The 15,534-nt window shown below is 35.0% G+C and overlaps 1 protein-coding gene across 3 annotated transcripts in view; it reads left to right on the forward strand.

Annotated features, from left to right (window-relative positions):
- LOC118743921 (very low-density lipoprotein receptor) overlaps window positions 1–15,534 on the forward strand; it is a 129,423-nt gene that overhangs the window by 20,195 nt on the left and 93,694 nt on the right. For 2 of the 3 annotated variants that reach the window (XM_036476684.1, XM_036476692.1), the window contains exons 6-7: window positions 3,034–3,232; window positions 6,209–6,361. In XM_036476684.1, the coding sequence (XP_036332577.1) occupies window positions 3,034–3,232; window positions 6,209–6,361 (352 nt within the window). The remainder of the gene's footprint in view (window positions 1–3,033; window positions 3,233–6,208; window positions 6,362–15,534) is intronic. The other variant, XM_036476699.1, reaches the window with a different exon arrangement.

Raw genomic sequence — 15,534 nt, forward strand, 5'->3', positions numbered from 1 at the left:
AGACAGGGCGACTCCCTTTCATGTGACTTCTTTAATCTGATGTTGGAGAAGATAATAAGAGCTGCAGAACTGAACCGCTCAGGAACAATTTACTACAAGAGCGTGCAATTGCTGGCTTATGCCGATGACATCGACATCATCGGTAACAAAAACCGCGAAGTCTGTTCTGCCTTTTCCAAGTTGGATAGGGAAGCAAAGCGCATGGGTCTGGTGGTAAACGAGGACAAGACGAAGTATCTCCTGTCATCAAACAAACAGTCAGCACATTCGCGCCTTGGCACCCACGTCACTGTTGACAGTTACAATTTCGAGAAAGTAGAGAATTTCGTTTACTTGGGAACCAGCATTAACACCGATAATAATGTCAGCATTGAAATCCAACGTAGAATCACTCTTGCCAACAAGTGCTACTTTGGACTGAGTAGGCAATTCAGGAGTAAAGTCCTCTCTCGACGTACGAAAACCACGCTCTATAAGTCACTCATCATGCCCGTGCTGGTATATGGCGCAGAAGCATGGACAATGACAACATCCGATGAGGCGGCTCTTGGGGTGTTTGAGAGAAAGATTTTGCGGAAGATTTACGGTCCTTTACGCGTTGGCGACGGCGAGTACCGCAGACGATGGAACGATGAGCTGTATGAGCTTTACAACGACATAGACATAGTGCAGCGAATTAAAATACAGCGGCTCCGCTGGCTTGGCCATGTCGTTCGAATGGACACCGACGCTCCAGCTCTGAAAGTATTCAACTCGGAACCCGCTGGTGGTAGCAGAGGAAGAGGGAGGCCCCCACTGCGATGGAAAGATCAGGTGGAGAAGGACTTGGCTTCACTTGGTGTTTCCAATTGGCGTCAGTTGGCACAGAGGAGAAACGACTGGCGTGCTTTGCTGAACTCGGCCAAAATCGCTTAGGCGGTTACAGCGCCAAAAAAAGAAGAAGAAGAAGAAGCTACTCTACGTCGACGGAATCCTAAACAGATGTGTAGTGCTTACAAATATCACACTAAGAAGGAAATTTAAAAAATTCTGTCAAAGTTAGCTTTCAAACTAGGGGCTTTTAGAAAAGGAACTTCTTTAGCGGCGGTTGGTTGGTTGGTTGGGAGTAAATTGGCAAATTCAACGAAAATTGCACACGGACACGGAAATGGTTGGGGCTGAAACAAGAGCTTCTTGAGTGTATGCATATGGTATTAATTTAACAAAAACTTGCTAATAAAGGGTTAGAGAATAACACTTAGAAAGGGACCGATACAAAAAAGAAAGTAAAGAAGAATACGTATGCGTAAAGATAAAGGCAAAAATGAAGAACAAAGTTAATTCAAACACTTTACTTATATAAGAGCAAATGTGAAAGGGAATATGTAGATGAAGAAAATGGCAAACATAAAATTATAAAACAAAGATAAATAAATAATAAAAAGAAAAAGATGAGGGTGGGGATACGGATTTAGTTAAAGATGGAGATAGAGGAAAATATATTAAAATAAAGGTAATTTTAGAGAAATGGGTATAGGATATAGGACTCAATCTGGCAACTGTTTTGGGATTTTGAAAATTTTCGGGATTCTTGGGACTTTAATAATCGATATTTTTATAGGTTTTGTTATCGTTTATTTATCGAATTTTTATAGAAATTTTTATTGAATATGATTATCGATTTTGCTGGCGATATTTTCGAAACTTTTCAACGCTTTTGTTATCTATATTTTTATCGATATTGTTACTGGTGTTGTTATCGATATTGTTATTGTTTTTGTTATCGATCATTTATAGATTTTACCATCGATTATCTATCGATTTTGTTATCGATATTTTAATCGATTTTCTAATCGATTTTGCTACAAATATTTATACCGATTTTGCCATCTAAATTTTAATCGAATTTGTCATCGTTTTTGTTATCGATATTTTATCAATTTTTTATCGATTTTGTTATCGATTATTTATTGATTTTGTTATCGATATTTTTATCGATTTTCTAATCAATTTAGCTGCCAATAGTATTATCAATTTTGCTATCGAATTTGTCATCGATTTTGTTACCGATATTTTTGTCGGTTTTGACATCGATATTTTGTTGGTTGTTATCGATAGAGTATAAAGATAAAAATGAAGAAAAATTAAAACAGAATAACATAAATGTAATTAGAACGAACAGGGGACAGATAGAAAAAAGGCAAAAAATATAACCTTACATAAAAGCAGATGTATTGCATGTATGTATATTGGTTATGAGACCAACTGTGGCCAAGGCGCACTTACTATTTTTTTGTATAGATATCAACCTACATACATACGTATAAGTAATGGCGTTTTTATTTTCATCGCAAAATTTTGCCTTCATATTGTCCGCTTCGCTCAAACAGAAACGCCATTAGTGTGAGGCTTTGCTGACCATGCGATGAAACTTAAAAACACCTATATAAATAAATTTTTAGGGCAGAATATGACTAGTTTGGCGCTTCTCATAATAATTTCCTGTTAATTGTAGATGGCCTTCTAGAGGTGCGCTGGACCAAGGTAAAAGTGTCGTAATACTCATTAATCCTTTTTTTGCTCAAAGAACACTCAAATGAGCGCACTTATTCAATTGAGCTTGTCAACGCAAAAATCCATTTTCAATCCGAGCTTTCGCGGATATTCGCGTCAACGCTGTGGCTTGTCGCGGCGGCCTTTTTATGTTTTTTTTCTTTTCAACTTTTGATTAATGCATATTTAATTTAATTAAATAGCATTTCCAGCAATCGATTAACAATTGTCCTTTCATTACTTGTCTCTTTTTTTACATGACATTCGCTGGGTGACCGCAACCAATGCCAACGCCATTAACATTACCGCATACAACGCCATCAACGCCAACAACAACAACAACGCCACCAACGCAATGCCACCCCACGCAATAATAACAAAAAAACAATGTTCACCTGCATTATGTCCTACGCAAAATATTTTCATAATGTGATCTTTATGCATTATTATTGTCTGTTTGCTGGGGCGCGCGCATCTGTGTGTTTGTTTGTACTCGAGTAGCTGCAACATCCGATGGTCATACACGTTTATCATCCCTACCGCCAACCGGATGGCATCAATCACTGTCAAGCGGTGAATGGTCATTGCTCGCATTTATGCCTGCCAGCGCCGCGCATTAACGAACGCAGTCCGCGCATCTCCTGCGCCTGTCCCACCGGACTCAAGCTGATGGAGGATCGACTGATGTGTGTCGAAGATTGTAAGTACATAGATATGTATGTATGTATGTATGTATGCGGTATGTGTGTGGAATTGTTTGTAAAGTTATTGATGGATTACTGTTGCACCAGTTGTAGGTACGAGTATAATGTGATAATTCACACTTTGTCACTTTGAATTGGCAACGTTGTGTTTTTGTGTGTATGTATATAAGAATGCGTGTGTGAAAAGAGTTTGAGCTTAATTGCAAATTTCTTCTATATTTATATATTTACATTTTTGTTAGATTTTCACTAGCTCGTTTTATTGAAGTTGTAAGAAAAGTTTTTATAATTAGCTTAACTCATCTAGTGGTGAGAGAAAAAATAAATATTTTAGGGTAGAAGAGCTTAAATTATAAGCTAAATAACAAATACTTAAAATCATATAACACTTAAATTTTATATTATGCATTAGTTTAATTTTGTATTATCTAAACGAAGAAATCCTACATTTTTTATTTGCTTTTATATTTAACACTTGTGGCGTCACGTGACTGCGCAGATAGGTCAGACATTTTTTTTTTCAATTTTCTTCCTTTTTTGACCTGAAAACCGTATGCAGTGAACATTTAAAAAAATTTTAAAAACATAATTCTGCTCTTCTTGCGTAAAGGAATCCATTTCCATGGTGACAATAACCAAAAAGCGCGATTTAGTTTTTTTTAGAGTTAATTAAAACTAATGCCGAATTTCCACTAGGCATTGAAATGACAAAAAATATAAGCCATTTAAAAAAATGCTATGTGGAAATGAACTTAATGACACTTTTTTTAACGTAATGACTCGAATATTTTTTAATGCCCAACTTTGTCATTTGTCATTTTTGCCATTTAATGCCTAGTGGAAATCCAGCGTAAGGTTAAAAATTCAAGAATTTTACTTTTGAACATCATTTTAGATCAAAAATTACTTTGACCTTCAAAAGTAATATTTTTTATTGTCTGTATTTTTTAACTAAAAAGATCATGTAATGAACTACCAAAACAAAATTTAAAATGAGTTCTTCGGTTCTTGCCACCATGGAAATGGATTTGTTTGACGCAAGAAGATAAAAAATATGTGTTTAAAACTTCTTAAAAAGCTCAGTAAATGCTGTTTTCCGGTCAAAAAAGGAATAAAATTTATTTTCTGGCAATTCTTGTTTCTTCTATTTCAACATATTTTGATTAATAGAAAAATACTGATAAAAATATAATATTTCACACAAACAATCAGAAGTCAGAACACCTAACCTACCCTTCAAATTATTTAAAAAGCTTAACCAATTATTAGAAATTGGGTATCAGTCGAAATGGGTTTGAAAAGCTTTGTTTCATAACTTGACAGGGAGAGGGTTGCCACCTTTTTAAAAAAAATTAAGTCCAATTTGAATTAAGGGAATTAGGTAATGGAAATATGTATGGGAGCCAGACGAGAAGGTTTAAGAACGTAGAAGTTTGTAAATATTTAAAGAGGGTTGCCACCTATTTTAAAAGTCGAATTTAGTTAACTTATACACAATAAAATGTGCTAAACAAAAGAGTATTAAGAAATCTTTACTATTAACACTTAGAATACTTTCGAGGTATTTAAAGAGGGTTGCCACCTGTTTAAAAAGTTAAATTCAGATTATTTAATAAGTTACATGAATTACTAAAATATTGGCACTTATCGAAATGCTTTTGACAAGGCTTTATTTCCGAACTATATTAAGCGGGTTACCACATGTTCAAAAAATCAAATTCATCTTTATTCAATAGTTAATTAAAAAACGTACCACAATGTCAGACAAAGGTTGATTAAGTAGGTTTTAGCTACTACTTTTGAAGAAGGTTGCCACCTTTTTAAAAATTCGAGTTTAATTAACTCGAAAGCGAAACAACGTTAAGAAATCTTTAGGTTAGTCATTTATAACGTTTGAATAGGGATGCCACGTGTTTAAAAAGTGGCATTCAAATTATTTAATAAGTTGGATGAATTATTAACAGCTTTACGAAATTAAGATGAAATATGACACTTGGGTCGCTTATAACTCTGACTAACATTTGGAATAGTTTCTAGATTTTTGAATCAAAATGTTGGGCGTTTTAATGCCTTGAGGGTTTACTAGTAATTCATAAAAAGCGCCCACAAATTCAATTTGGTATTGGCAACGTCGCATTAAACTTGACAATCCTTTAGTTGAACTTTTTCAAAGATTTTGAAAATCCAAAAAAATAGTAAATAAAGTACCCACGAGTACGAAACGTAGCACGTCTGGCTATCGTGTGAATTTTTACATATTTCATTTATCCTCTTAGGGCTGTCTTCTCAAGTAAGTTTTAAAATTTACCTGCTCTTTAAACAAAATTGTCCTCTTAAAAAATTTTTTAAGGGGCAGATCTATTTTAAAACCTACAGGAGAAAGGGCAATAAGTCTAGTAATATTTGCTCAGTTTTAAATTTTTTTATCTGCAAAAATGTTCAAAAAAGGTATTTATTCGATCCAAAAAAATCAACTAATTTATATGACTCTCAATTCCTTTATAATTCGGCTGCACAATGAGTTTTGATGCAAGTAGGAGTAAATTCTGTAGTCAGATATATCACCTGAGTTTATAGGTCACTGTGACGCTACAGGTGTGAACAAATTTAGTTATGAAATATTCCTTTTCTTACCAAATACTTTAACGACTTTTAATTTAATTGCACTAAAACTGTATATGTATTTGTGTGTATCTAATTGTACATTGATTATTGTGCTATTATTATTGTGCTGTTATTATTTGCTATTATTTATCGTTTGAGTTTTGCATTTTTAAGTCTTAATTGTAGTTCAATTATAACGCAAATTTTCTTTTTCCAATTTTTTTCGTTTTATTATACACTATTTGAAAAATTTGGGACATCAACACGAAATATGTCAAAAAATATTGATGCAAACTTTATGAAAACTAAAAAAAAAAAAAAACGTTTCTCTGCTTGCGCCAAAAAAACCAAACTGCAAATCCAAATAGTGAGTTCAAAGAAAGCGTCGCAAGAGCGTCGCAAAATCTTGCCAAAGATGTCTAAATTTACCACCACCCGCGCTCCTACAACCAACAGCAACAACAGCAGTAGCACTGCTCAACCAACAGCGACAGCGTCACACCAACCGACAGACGTAGAGGGTATGATTAAAAATATTAAAAAAAAAGTTTTAAAATTGGTTATGGCGACTGTTTGTCACTGGTTGTTTTGTTAACAATACTTATGTACTTGGTAACAACTACTCACCCGCATCACCATTTGCACTCACAATTCAGCGCTTAGGCGACATACATACATACTTACTTACTTACACTTGCGTTCTAACAGCGTCGTAGTAACCCAAAGCTCTGTGGAAATTTTATGTGATTTCGTGCCTTTCGTACTTTTATTTGTGTCAAATGTTTCTAAATAATTTAATATTTCATTTTTGATCTTGCGTACTTTTTGTTGTCACTGTAATATTTTTGTTTAATTTTCTTCTATTTTACCATGGGTAATTTTCATTTTGTTATTTGGTGATACCGTTAATTTGCTTCGATTTCCCTTTGTTCGCATTCCATTTGTGTTATGTACGTTCATCTTCATCAATTTGTCAACACTTCGTTTGCATTAATTTTCATTACTTTGGTATTTGGGTTGTCTTTGCTAGCTTAGAATTCGATAATTTGAATTAAACACGATTTAAGTTGTCAATTATAATTTGTTGTTTTAATAATTGAACGTAATCGTTTCTTTTAGTTGTGCTTTGTTAATTAAATTGATTTTTAATTAAGTTTTCATTATCCATCCTTTTTTTGTAATACTTTGATTTTTGATTTACAAAGGTATACACGCTGTCAAAAGCTTAGTCATAGAAAAATTTTCACTCTGTTTGTTGTACTTGTAAACACGTTAACATTATTTATTTCTTTTTTTAAGCAAACGGTAAGTATTTTACAATTTTATATCATCAAGTTAAGTGTGTACATAATTTATAACTGAAGCCGTATAAGACACTTTAGTAGAATTTTAAAAATTTTAATATCAAATACTACCACTGACAGTAGGCAAATAACTATGCGTCCATACTTATTTTATTAATTAAAAAAATGGCAGGTTCAAGTGGAAAAATGATCATGCAAGTGACCGTTTTTCCAATGGATAAACTAAAAAAGGAGAAATCGTGTTGACATAATTTTTGCTCTTGGTTTTTCACGAAGACACCCTCACGCTACGAATAAGTTTTTATGGACAAATTTGTAGTGTAGAGCACGAAGTTTGTGGTGATATGCTGTATCTCTCGAAATTTTTTGTCAAGATGACCTAAAAATTGTGATGTGTTTTCGCACTCGAAATGGCTTAAGGTAAAGTTGATCCCAGAAGCATCCAAAGACACGGCCGAATAGAGACAGATGTCGACACTATTCTTCTTGGATATCCTTTCGTCATTCAGTAGCAATGGGATTAGCTTCACTTCATTTTTTTTAACTGAATCATCGCTTTTCTAGAGTTTTTCTGCTTTTAGGGTATACTTTTGAAAGAAAACTTCATACTAACCATTTTTTTTTTAAGAACAAAGTACTTTTGACTTTTTTTTATACTTTTCACAAACATTAAATGGTATTATAATTTTGGTCCGATGCCTGTAAACACCAGAAGAAGAAGAGATATATCGACGATAATGTATACCTACATATGTAAATGATCAAAATGTCGAACTGAAGCCATTTAGTATGGTATTCGATTTCTCGCTTTTTTCCCAAAAACGTATTTCGGAATTATTTTAAAAATTGCAGTTTGAAAAAGCCGGTTCCCGATTTGTAACTTAAGAAAAAACTGGATAGAGGTTTTTCTTCACATAGCTTTCATACACTGAAATGAAATCATGACCAAAAATTATAATAAAATTATTAACAGTAAAGATAACTTTTATTAAGAAAAGGGCGAAGCAAAATTAGTTCAAAGTTTTTTTAGATCAAAATGTAAACAAATAATAATGAGTGAAAAATTTACGTTTGGTCATGTTTAAAGTTTTTTTTTTAATAGCAGCATTTTTTTTTAAGCTTCTTCGGGGGGGTGGAGTAAACGCCTAGATCTCTCCATTTGTGTGTCTCCATTTGGCCAAACACATAGAAAATGCTTAAACGCCAAACATTCATTTATTGGAAACAAATATGATGTACTGTTTATCCCCAAAAACCCTAGGATATAATTTTAAAACGACCGCTGCGGTGCAGTACTAGTTGAAGTGCCCCCTACCACTCTGCAGGGCCTGGGTTAGAGCCCAGTTCCCAACCAATATCAAAAAAATAAAATAAATAATAAAATAAAAATAAACACAAACGTTCTTTTCACCCCCGGCAAGCATTGGAAAACCTGCGCGGGAATTCAGGAATCGGAGGAGAAGTTCGTTCAAACGCCAATCTATTATTATTATAATTTTAAAACTTCCCTTAATTTGGGAAAAGCCTTGGCCAGCTTCGGGATTTCGAATAGATCTTCCATTTCTAGATACTTCTTTAAGTTCTCCAATGTCCGTCAAGTATTCGTTGAGCAGTTATTTTGCGTGCTCAATTTCAGGCTCTGTTGCTATCAGAATCCACCTAAATGCTTCTTTCCTGACATCGACCAGATTATCTACAGCCTTTGTCAGCAAAAAATTTTCCGGATGCCAGAAAAATGGTTGCGAGTTAGTACCTTCCGGACCACTTCTTTTGCTTTTCAGCCACATACTTTGAGTACTGGAACATTTAATAATAATAGATTGGCGCTTACACTTATGTTAGTGTTTGGCCGAGCTTCTCCTCCGACTTGTGGCGTGCGCCTTGATGTTGTCACACAAAGCGGAGGGACCTACAGTTTTACGCCGACTCCGAACGGCGATTGTATTTTTATGAGAAGCTGTTTTTCATGGCAGAAATACACTCGGAGGTTTGCCATTGCCTGCCGACGGACGACCGCTGTTAAGAAAAACCTTTTTCTAAATTTTTTGCGATGTTGCTTTGACCAGGGCTTGAACCCAGGTGCTGGTGAGTGAAAGCACGCACTGCTTACCACTACACCACAGCGGCCGACTGGAACATTTGCCACATATTAATTGCTCCGGCAGTGAAGTGTGGCTACAAACGTATGGACAACCACATTCTGGCACACAATTTAACGATGAAATCAACTAGTGCTGTAGAAGAAGCTGTGCGGATTGCATTATTTGGAATTTTTTTTTCAAAATAATGAAAGGTGCGAAGTCTTCGGCATACATATTCGAAGACAGCGCTGTCCTTAGTTGTTTTAGGGAGTCATATGAGTATCTGTGCCGCAAGCACAAAACCTATAAAAGATATATGTATTTTTGACTTCCTCGAGCTTTTGTTTTTCTTACTTTCTTGAGGAAAATGAGGGAAGCGACAATTTGTTGATTTGCAAGACTGCATTTTTAGCTTTACAAAGCTGCTGCAATTATAAGCTACGCAGATGGGTATCAGTTAGTTCATGTCGAATGTAACTGTTTCCTAAAGCAAATGTATCACCAAAGTTCCAACACTAAGGAAATCCATTATGCATATTACATTGAGGTGGAATTTTCACTAATCCGTATTTCATCTTCGAATATACCGTACTACATGCATATGTATGAATATCTGCCGCTTCCATATACCTGATACCCGCTGATGCATTAAATCAAGGATAATAAGCAAATCAAGTATCTACACATACATCAAAGGCAAGACGTACCTATTGCTTGCTCCTCTCAGGATTATCGAGCAGTTCACCCACCTATGCATATTACCAGCAGCATTAGCACATAATTCATTGGAAAAACTCACCCCCTCGCACATTTTGTTCACACGGATCACCATCTTACGTAAATGCAACACTCACACACACACACACATACACTCCCAACAACACATTTGACTCACCTTCAAACGCAGCAATGCATCCGGCTGTGCCGTAAATCAGTCAGCCGCCAGTCAAAGAGTAACATGTTGGTTGCAACAACAATCTAATGATGATGTAGTGGCAACAGAAATTACCTAAATACATACATGCAATCATACGCATATACATACATCTGCACGCACTGGGCAGAGAGGAAGGAGGTCGTGTGGATCCAGTTTAGATTGAATGCCAGCTTTGAAGGTAACTACTATTTCGTGTCGATGCATTGAAGTGGAATTTCATTGCAATGGCGGCTAGCGCTGCAGCAAAGTTGTTGCTTTTGCTGTTTTACCTTCAAGTTGTTGCTGCATCAACGACAGCAGGAAATGTTGCTGATTAACGAGGAAGCATAAAATAACGACGAGTTGTGTAATAATAGCGCGCTTAGCCATTCAGGGTGTAAAGAGCCGATATTCAAACGGAGGTTCGAGTTTTGTCTCGGAGAGTTGTCGAGAAAGAACATTGTTATAATTCAGGCATCAACTCTGACACACAGCTCGAAAAACGGTCGATGCTTCTTAACAATGACGCAAGTTTGAAAATTTCCTGCGCTGATCCAAAGTTTGAAAATTTCCTGCGCTGATCCAGAAGTATTTGTTATGGTCTTTCACAGCTTCTCTTATCTTAGAAATAATATGGTAAAAATTCCAAGTTCATCGAAAATCGCTAAGTTTAAAATTCTATAAAAATTCTATGGAAACTAGTAAAACAATTAAGGCAGCATAATACTTGAAAAGAAATGGCAAATTTGTATTGATATTAAAAAGATAAGAGCCACAATCAAAAGCTAAAAATAGGTATCCTTTATATATTCTTATTAGTTGTTTTTCTTTCCCTTCGTGACAACTTTGCCATTTGCTGTGTATTTGCTGTGCATTAAACATGAAAATAGTCGCTAAGTTACACTAAGCCAATTAGAGGACTTCAGTTGTTATTAAGAAACACATCTTGTCCACATTTTATTTTCAATTTCAAAACGAATGAATCCTCATTTTATAGCTGCTCTCGAAAACTCGTTAACTAGATTAGATTAACTACACTCAAACTCAATCATAGTATGTCGCCTCCCTTTTTGCAGCTTAAGGAAAAAATTGTGAAGTGATATCAAAAACAAAAATAATAATTTTATATCAAATGCTTATGTATGTAAGTACATATGTATATATGTATGCATGTGTACGTATTATAAGCATACTCATATGTATGCAGCGCACACATTAGATTTAAAAAGCATTTAGATTAAAAAGATATTAACTGTTACTGTAGAGATAAACTCCATTCTATGTAGGTATGTGTGTGTACGTCAAAATTACATTTTGAAGCAAAATAAACAACGAAAATCCTCCCTGGGGAGAATAAAAATTACTTACTTATGTCTATTCAGATATGAATAATGAATAAAAAAGAAATGACAGCAATGATTCTTGCGTTGAAGGTTGTGAAGGATATCAAATTGCAGCCACGTGTTTGTATGTACATTAGGGTACGAAAAAAAAATTTCCGACATTTCAAAATCCTACCCCCTGATTTCGTTCCTTTTTATACGAAATGTTATTTACAATTTTTATAGATTTTTTAAAAATCATTTAGAGGTCGCGACCTACCATTTTAGGCTAGAAAATGCGGTTTTGGAGATGGTTCAGCTTTTGAACGACTATTTTTCATTAGTCTTAGCAGAGACAAAGATGGAGATCAAATGACCGATGCGATGAGTACACTTGAGATATCTCCAAAAGTTTTTGCATGGCGACAGTAGCGTTAGACAATGGAGAACCCAAATTAAAGGAAGGAAAATGCTAATGTTCTAGTGAAACAAGATGATGTTAAACACGCGAAAAATGAAAGGCAACAGTGCTCTTCGGTCTGACTGCATTCCGACTGAATTGTTTAAAGCTGGAAGCAAAGAACTGGTATGGCGCGTGCCCAGTTTTTTAAGCGAAATTTGGTCTAATGAAATCCCAATGTTTTCAGCATAATAATGGTAGAGGCGCAAGCCCTCTCCGCACGAGATATAATGGCCTATCTACGATTCTCTGCAAAAGACTGAAGCTTTTAATGAACTTACTGCTTGAACAGTGTGGCTTCAGATCAAATAAGGCCACAATTTCTCAGACTTATGCACTGCTTCATATCTTGAAAAATATATTAAAAAAAGAAATCGGCACTTACAATTTTTTTTTTGGCAAGGTGGCACATTAGGATAGATGTCACTATTGGCAGTTATAACTGTTAAGTATCGAAAAACTTTCTTTTCTCGGCGAAAATTAAGGTTTGCAAGTGTCTAAATGGGTAGGTTTTGGTGCTTTCGGTGGAACCACTACCCAGAAGATCTATGGCCTTGTTCGCGTGCGCGACGGTTACCAAAGAACCGAAGTAGATGGAATGTCGAACTGTACGACCATTATAATAGCATGAACCATGTTGCGATCATATAAACAAATGAATGTTTTGCATGGATCCAGTTAAAAGAAATTTCAGATCGACACTCATCGATGTAAAACGAAAACAAAGGCATCCGCGAATACAATATACGAGTTAAGTGTAGAGAGGGCGGTACATATAGGATAAATAGCTAAGACAACTTTGCAAAGGACAGAGGCAATTAGCGAAGTTTTTAGTCTCAGCTCAATCCAGTAAATGGTTGAAGCACCAAATAAGAAGAAGAAAATCTCAATTATTCTTTTCGAAGGATTGTAAAATTTTCCCTTGATATTTTTAGTCTTTAATTTACGTTTAGAATAGCCTTCTGGTTGTGAGTTAAAAATTTCTATTATAAATTTGTTATCAATAATTTTGGAAAAATCTTGCATACATCTCTCATAGCCAGAATTGCTAGAGACTAGAACTTTTATCCGCCTTAGGCTGATTGTAAGCTGACGCCTTTCCCTTATCCTATTGATATCGATGAACTATGTATGGCTAATAAGAGCCACCCTAATGGACATACTCCTATTTACATATACATACAAAGAATATTACGCCAAATACACCACTGAAATGAAGAACAAGAAAATCTCGTTAAAAAGTACAACAAATGATGCCTGGAGTGCAGAAAATATGCTCGGCAAGAATCAGCAGCCGCAAGAAACATTTTTCAGAATAGTGCGCAGCTCAGAGTATATAACTGGTACTTGCACCAAATCAAGAAAATTTATTTGGTTATACTTGTTTTCATATTGTGCTGGAAGCGTCGAAAGATCAAGTTAGAGCAGCCGCCATTATTTTTGATGATGAATTGCTTTTGGTTTTGTAGTTTGTTCCGCATCTGGTACAATGCAATATTCAAAAAAAAGCATATGTATGCATGTATGTATATCCATAGATATTCTTATTTAGATGGGTGCAAAAAACAAGGCTATAAAAAATGCTCAAAAATCTATAAATACTGATAGCTTCGCTGAAAATTGATTAAGCAAAATTTTTTGTTAATTCCTTACCCTCTGTCCTGGGTCGAAATTGGTAAACAAGGTACGAGGTATTCAATATATTTAATGCATGTGCAGCTTTGGAAAGTATTAGCCGATTCAGTTACAAACATAAATAGGTAAGGTTAGAAATTAAACATTTTTATAATTTTGTCGGCACCAGTAAATGCTATTTTTACAACCACTTCGGGCATAGTTCAGGTCCATTTCAGATTCATTTCGGGGTAGATCTTGACTAGTTTTAAAATTATCCTGCAGTGGATTTGAAAGGATCTCGAACATGCCTTGGAACAGTCCCCTTACTAGTCCCAAAAAGTTTCTGAAATAGACCCGAAATGATCCCAAATGGTCAAAAAATGTACTGAATTCTCCTGGAATGGTCCTGAAGTAGTCCCAACTAGGCTCAAAATGGTCGTAAACTTGTCCCGAAATGATCTAAACCTAGTCTTGAAACGGTGCTGAAATGGTCCCCTATTAGTGTCAAAATAACACCGAACTGTCCAAAAAAAAGTTCTCAACTAGTCCCAAAATAGACCCCAAATAGTCCCGAAATAGACTTGAAATAGTCCTGAACAGTTTCCTAAATGGTCTTGAAATGTTTCCCAACAGGTTCTAAATTGGGCCGGAATGGGCCAACACTTTTCATGACCTCCCGAAATAGTCCAATTTTTATGTGTACACACAAGAAGCAATTATAGATTTTCTGCTGCATTACACAAGAAGCGATTACAAAATTCTGTACTGGCTTAACGCAAATTTTACCCATACCGAGAGCTAAGGTATTTACTAGGGTGGTTCAAAAAAGCATGTGAAAAAAGTGAAGTCAGAATTTCAATGCGCCTACTCCTAGGATTGTTCTATATTGAAAAAACTATGTAACTTTTTTTTATTTTATTTCGTTATCAAAAGATATTAACCGAGAGGTTGCTTAAAGCCCTTAAAGTTTTCCATGTATTTTATATGGAGATAAAAACAATCATTCGAAGAAATGGTATAGAATTCTTCAAGATCTATATTTTTCGATCGGAAAACTTTGCATCTCTTCAGGAGACTTCCAATTATAATGCTCAATTGTTTATTTTATCATTTTCTTATATTAACGATTGTTATGGGTCCCCCATTTCAGTTTGTTTTTAGTTTTTGGTGACCTATAAAAAATACTTAATATTAAAAAATGGTTAAATAAACAATTTGGTATTATGATTAAAAGTCTTCTGAAGAGAAACAGAGTTTTCTGATAGAAAAATAATAATTTTCAAGGATTCTAAACCATTTCTATGAAACATTTTTTCCCCATATAAAGGACATGGAAAACTTTGTGCACAGGGGTATACTTCTTATACGGAACCATACTAGGGGGTGAGAGCATAAAAATACCAATTTTACTTATTTTGGAAAGTGTTTCCACTTCAAAAATGCTTGAAAGCTAATAACTTTGCACATATGTATTTGAAATAATACAATAAAAAAAAATTAAAAAAAGCAGAATATCTATTTATAGAAAATATATTTTCGAAGAAGAAGATGGCTGTCAGACAAAAGCCTAGAGCTAAAAAAATAAAACCACAACGTTCCATTACAACAAATTCAGAAGCAACAACAAAATACTCTGCCTATTTATAGAACATAATTACAATGCGAGTATTCAGGCCATTCAGCACAGCAACTACGGGGGCGGCCGTCCAAACTACCAGTGACAGCTGTAAATCACAGCAATCACAGAAATCAATCGCTCGTAATGAGAATGATGAATGAGCGAAGCGCGAGAGGTAGATTGGGAAACTGCTGGGCGGTTAAGTATTTTTTCTTTGTATTAAGAAAATAAAAACTGAAGCACAAATGCTAGTGCACTTAAAATCACAAAGCAGCAAATGCGAAAAGCAACACGCGTTGACAATGACAGATAACGAAATGAAAAGACATTACAAACAGAGGTAAGAAATTGATTGATATTTAAGTATTAATAAAAC

This window comes from Rhagoletis pomonella, unplaced genomic scaffold (assembly GCF_013731165.1).
Source record: "Rhagoletis pomonella isolate Grant_MI unplaced genomic scaffold, Rhpom_1.0 Rhpom_scaffold_00001, whole genome shotgun sequence".
NCBI lineage: Eukaryota > Metazoa > Arthropoda > Insecta > Diptera > Tephritidae > Rhagoletis > Rhagoletis pomonella.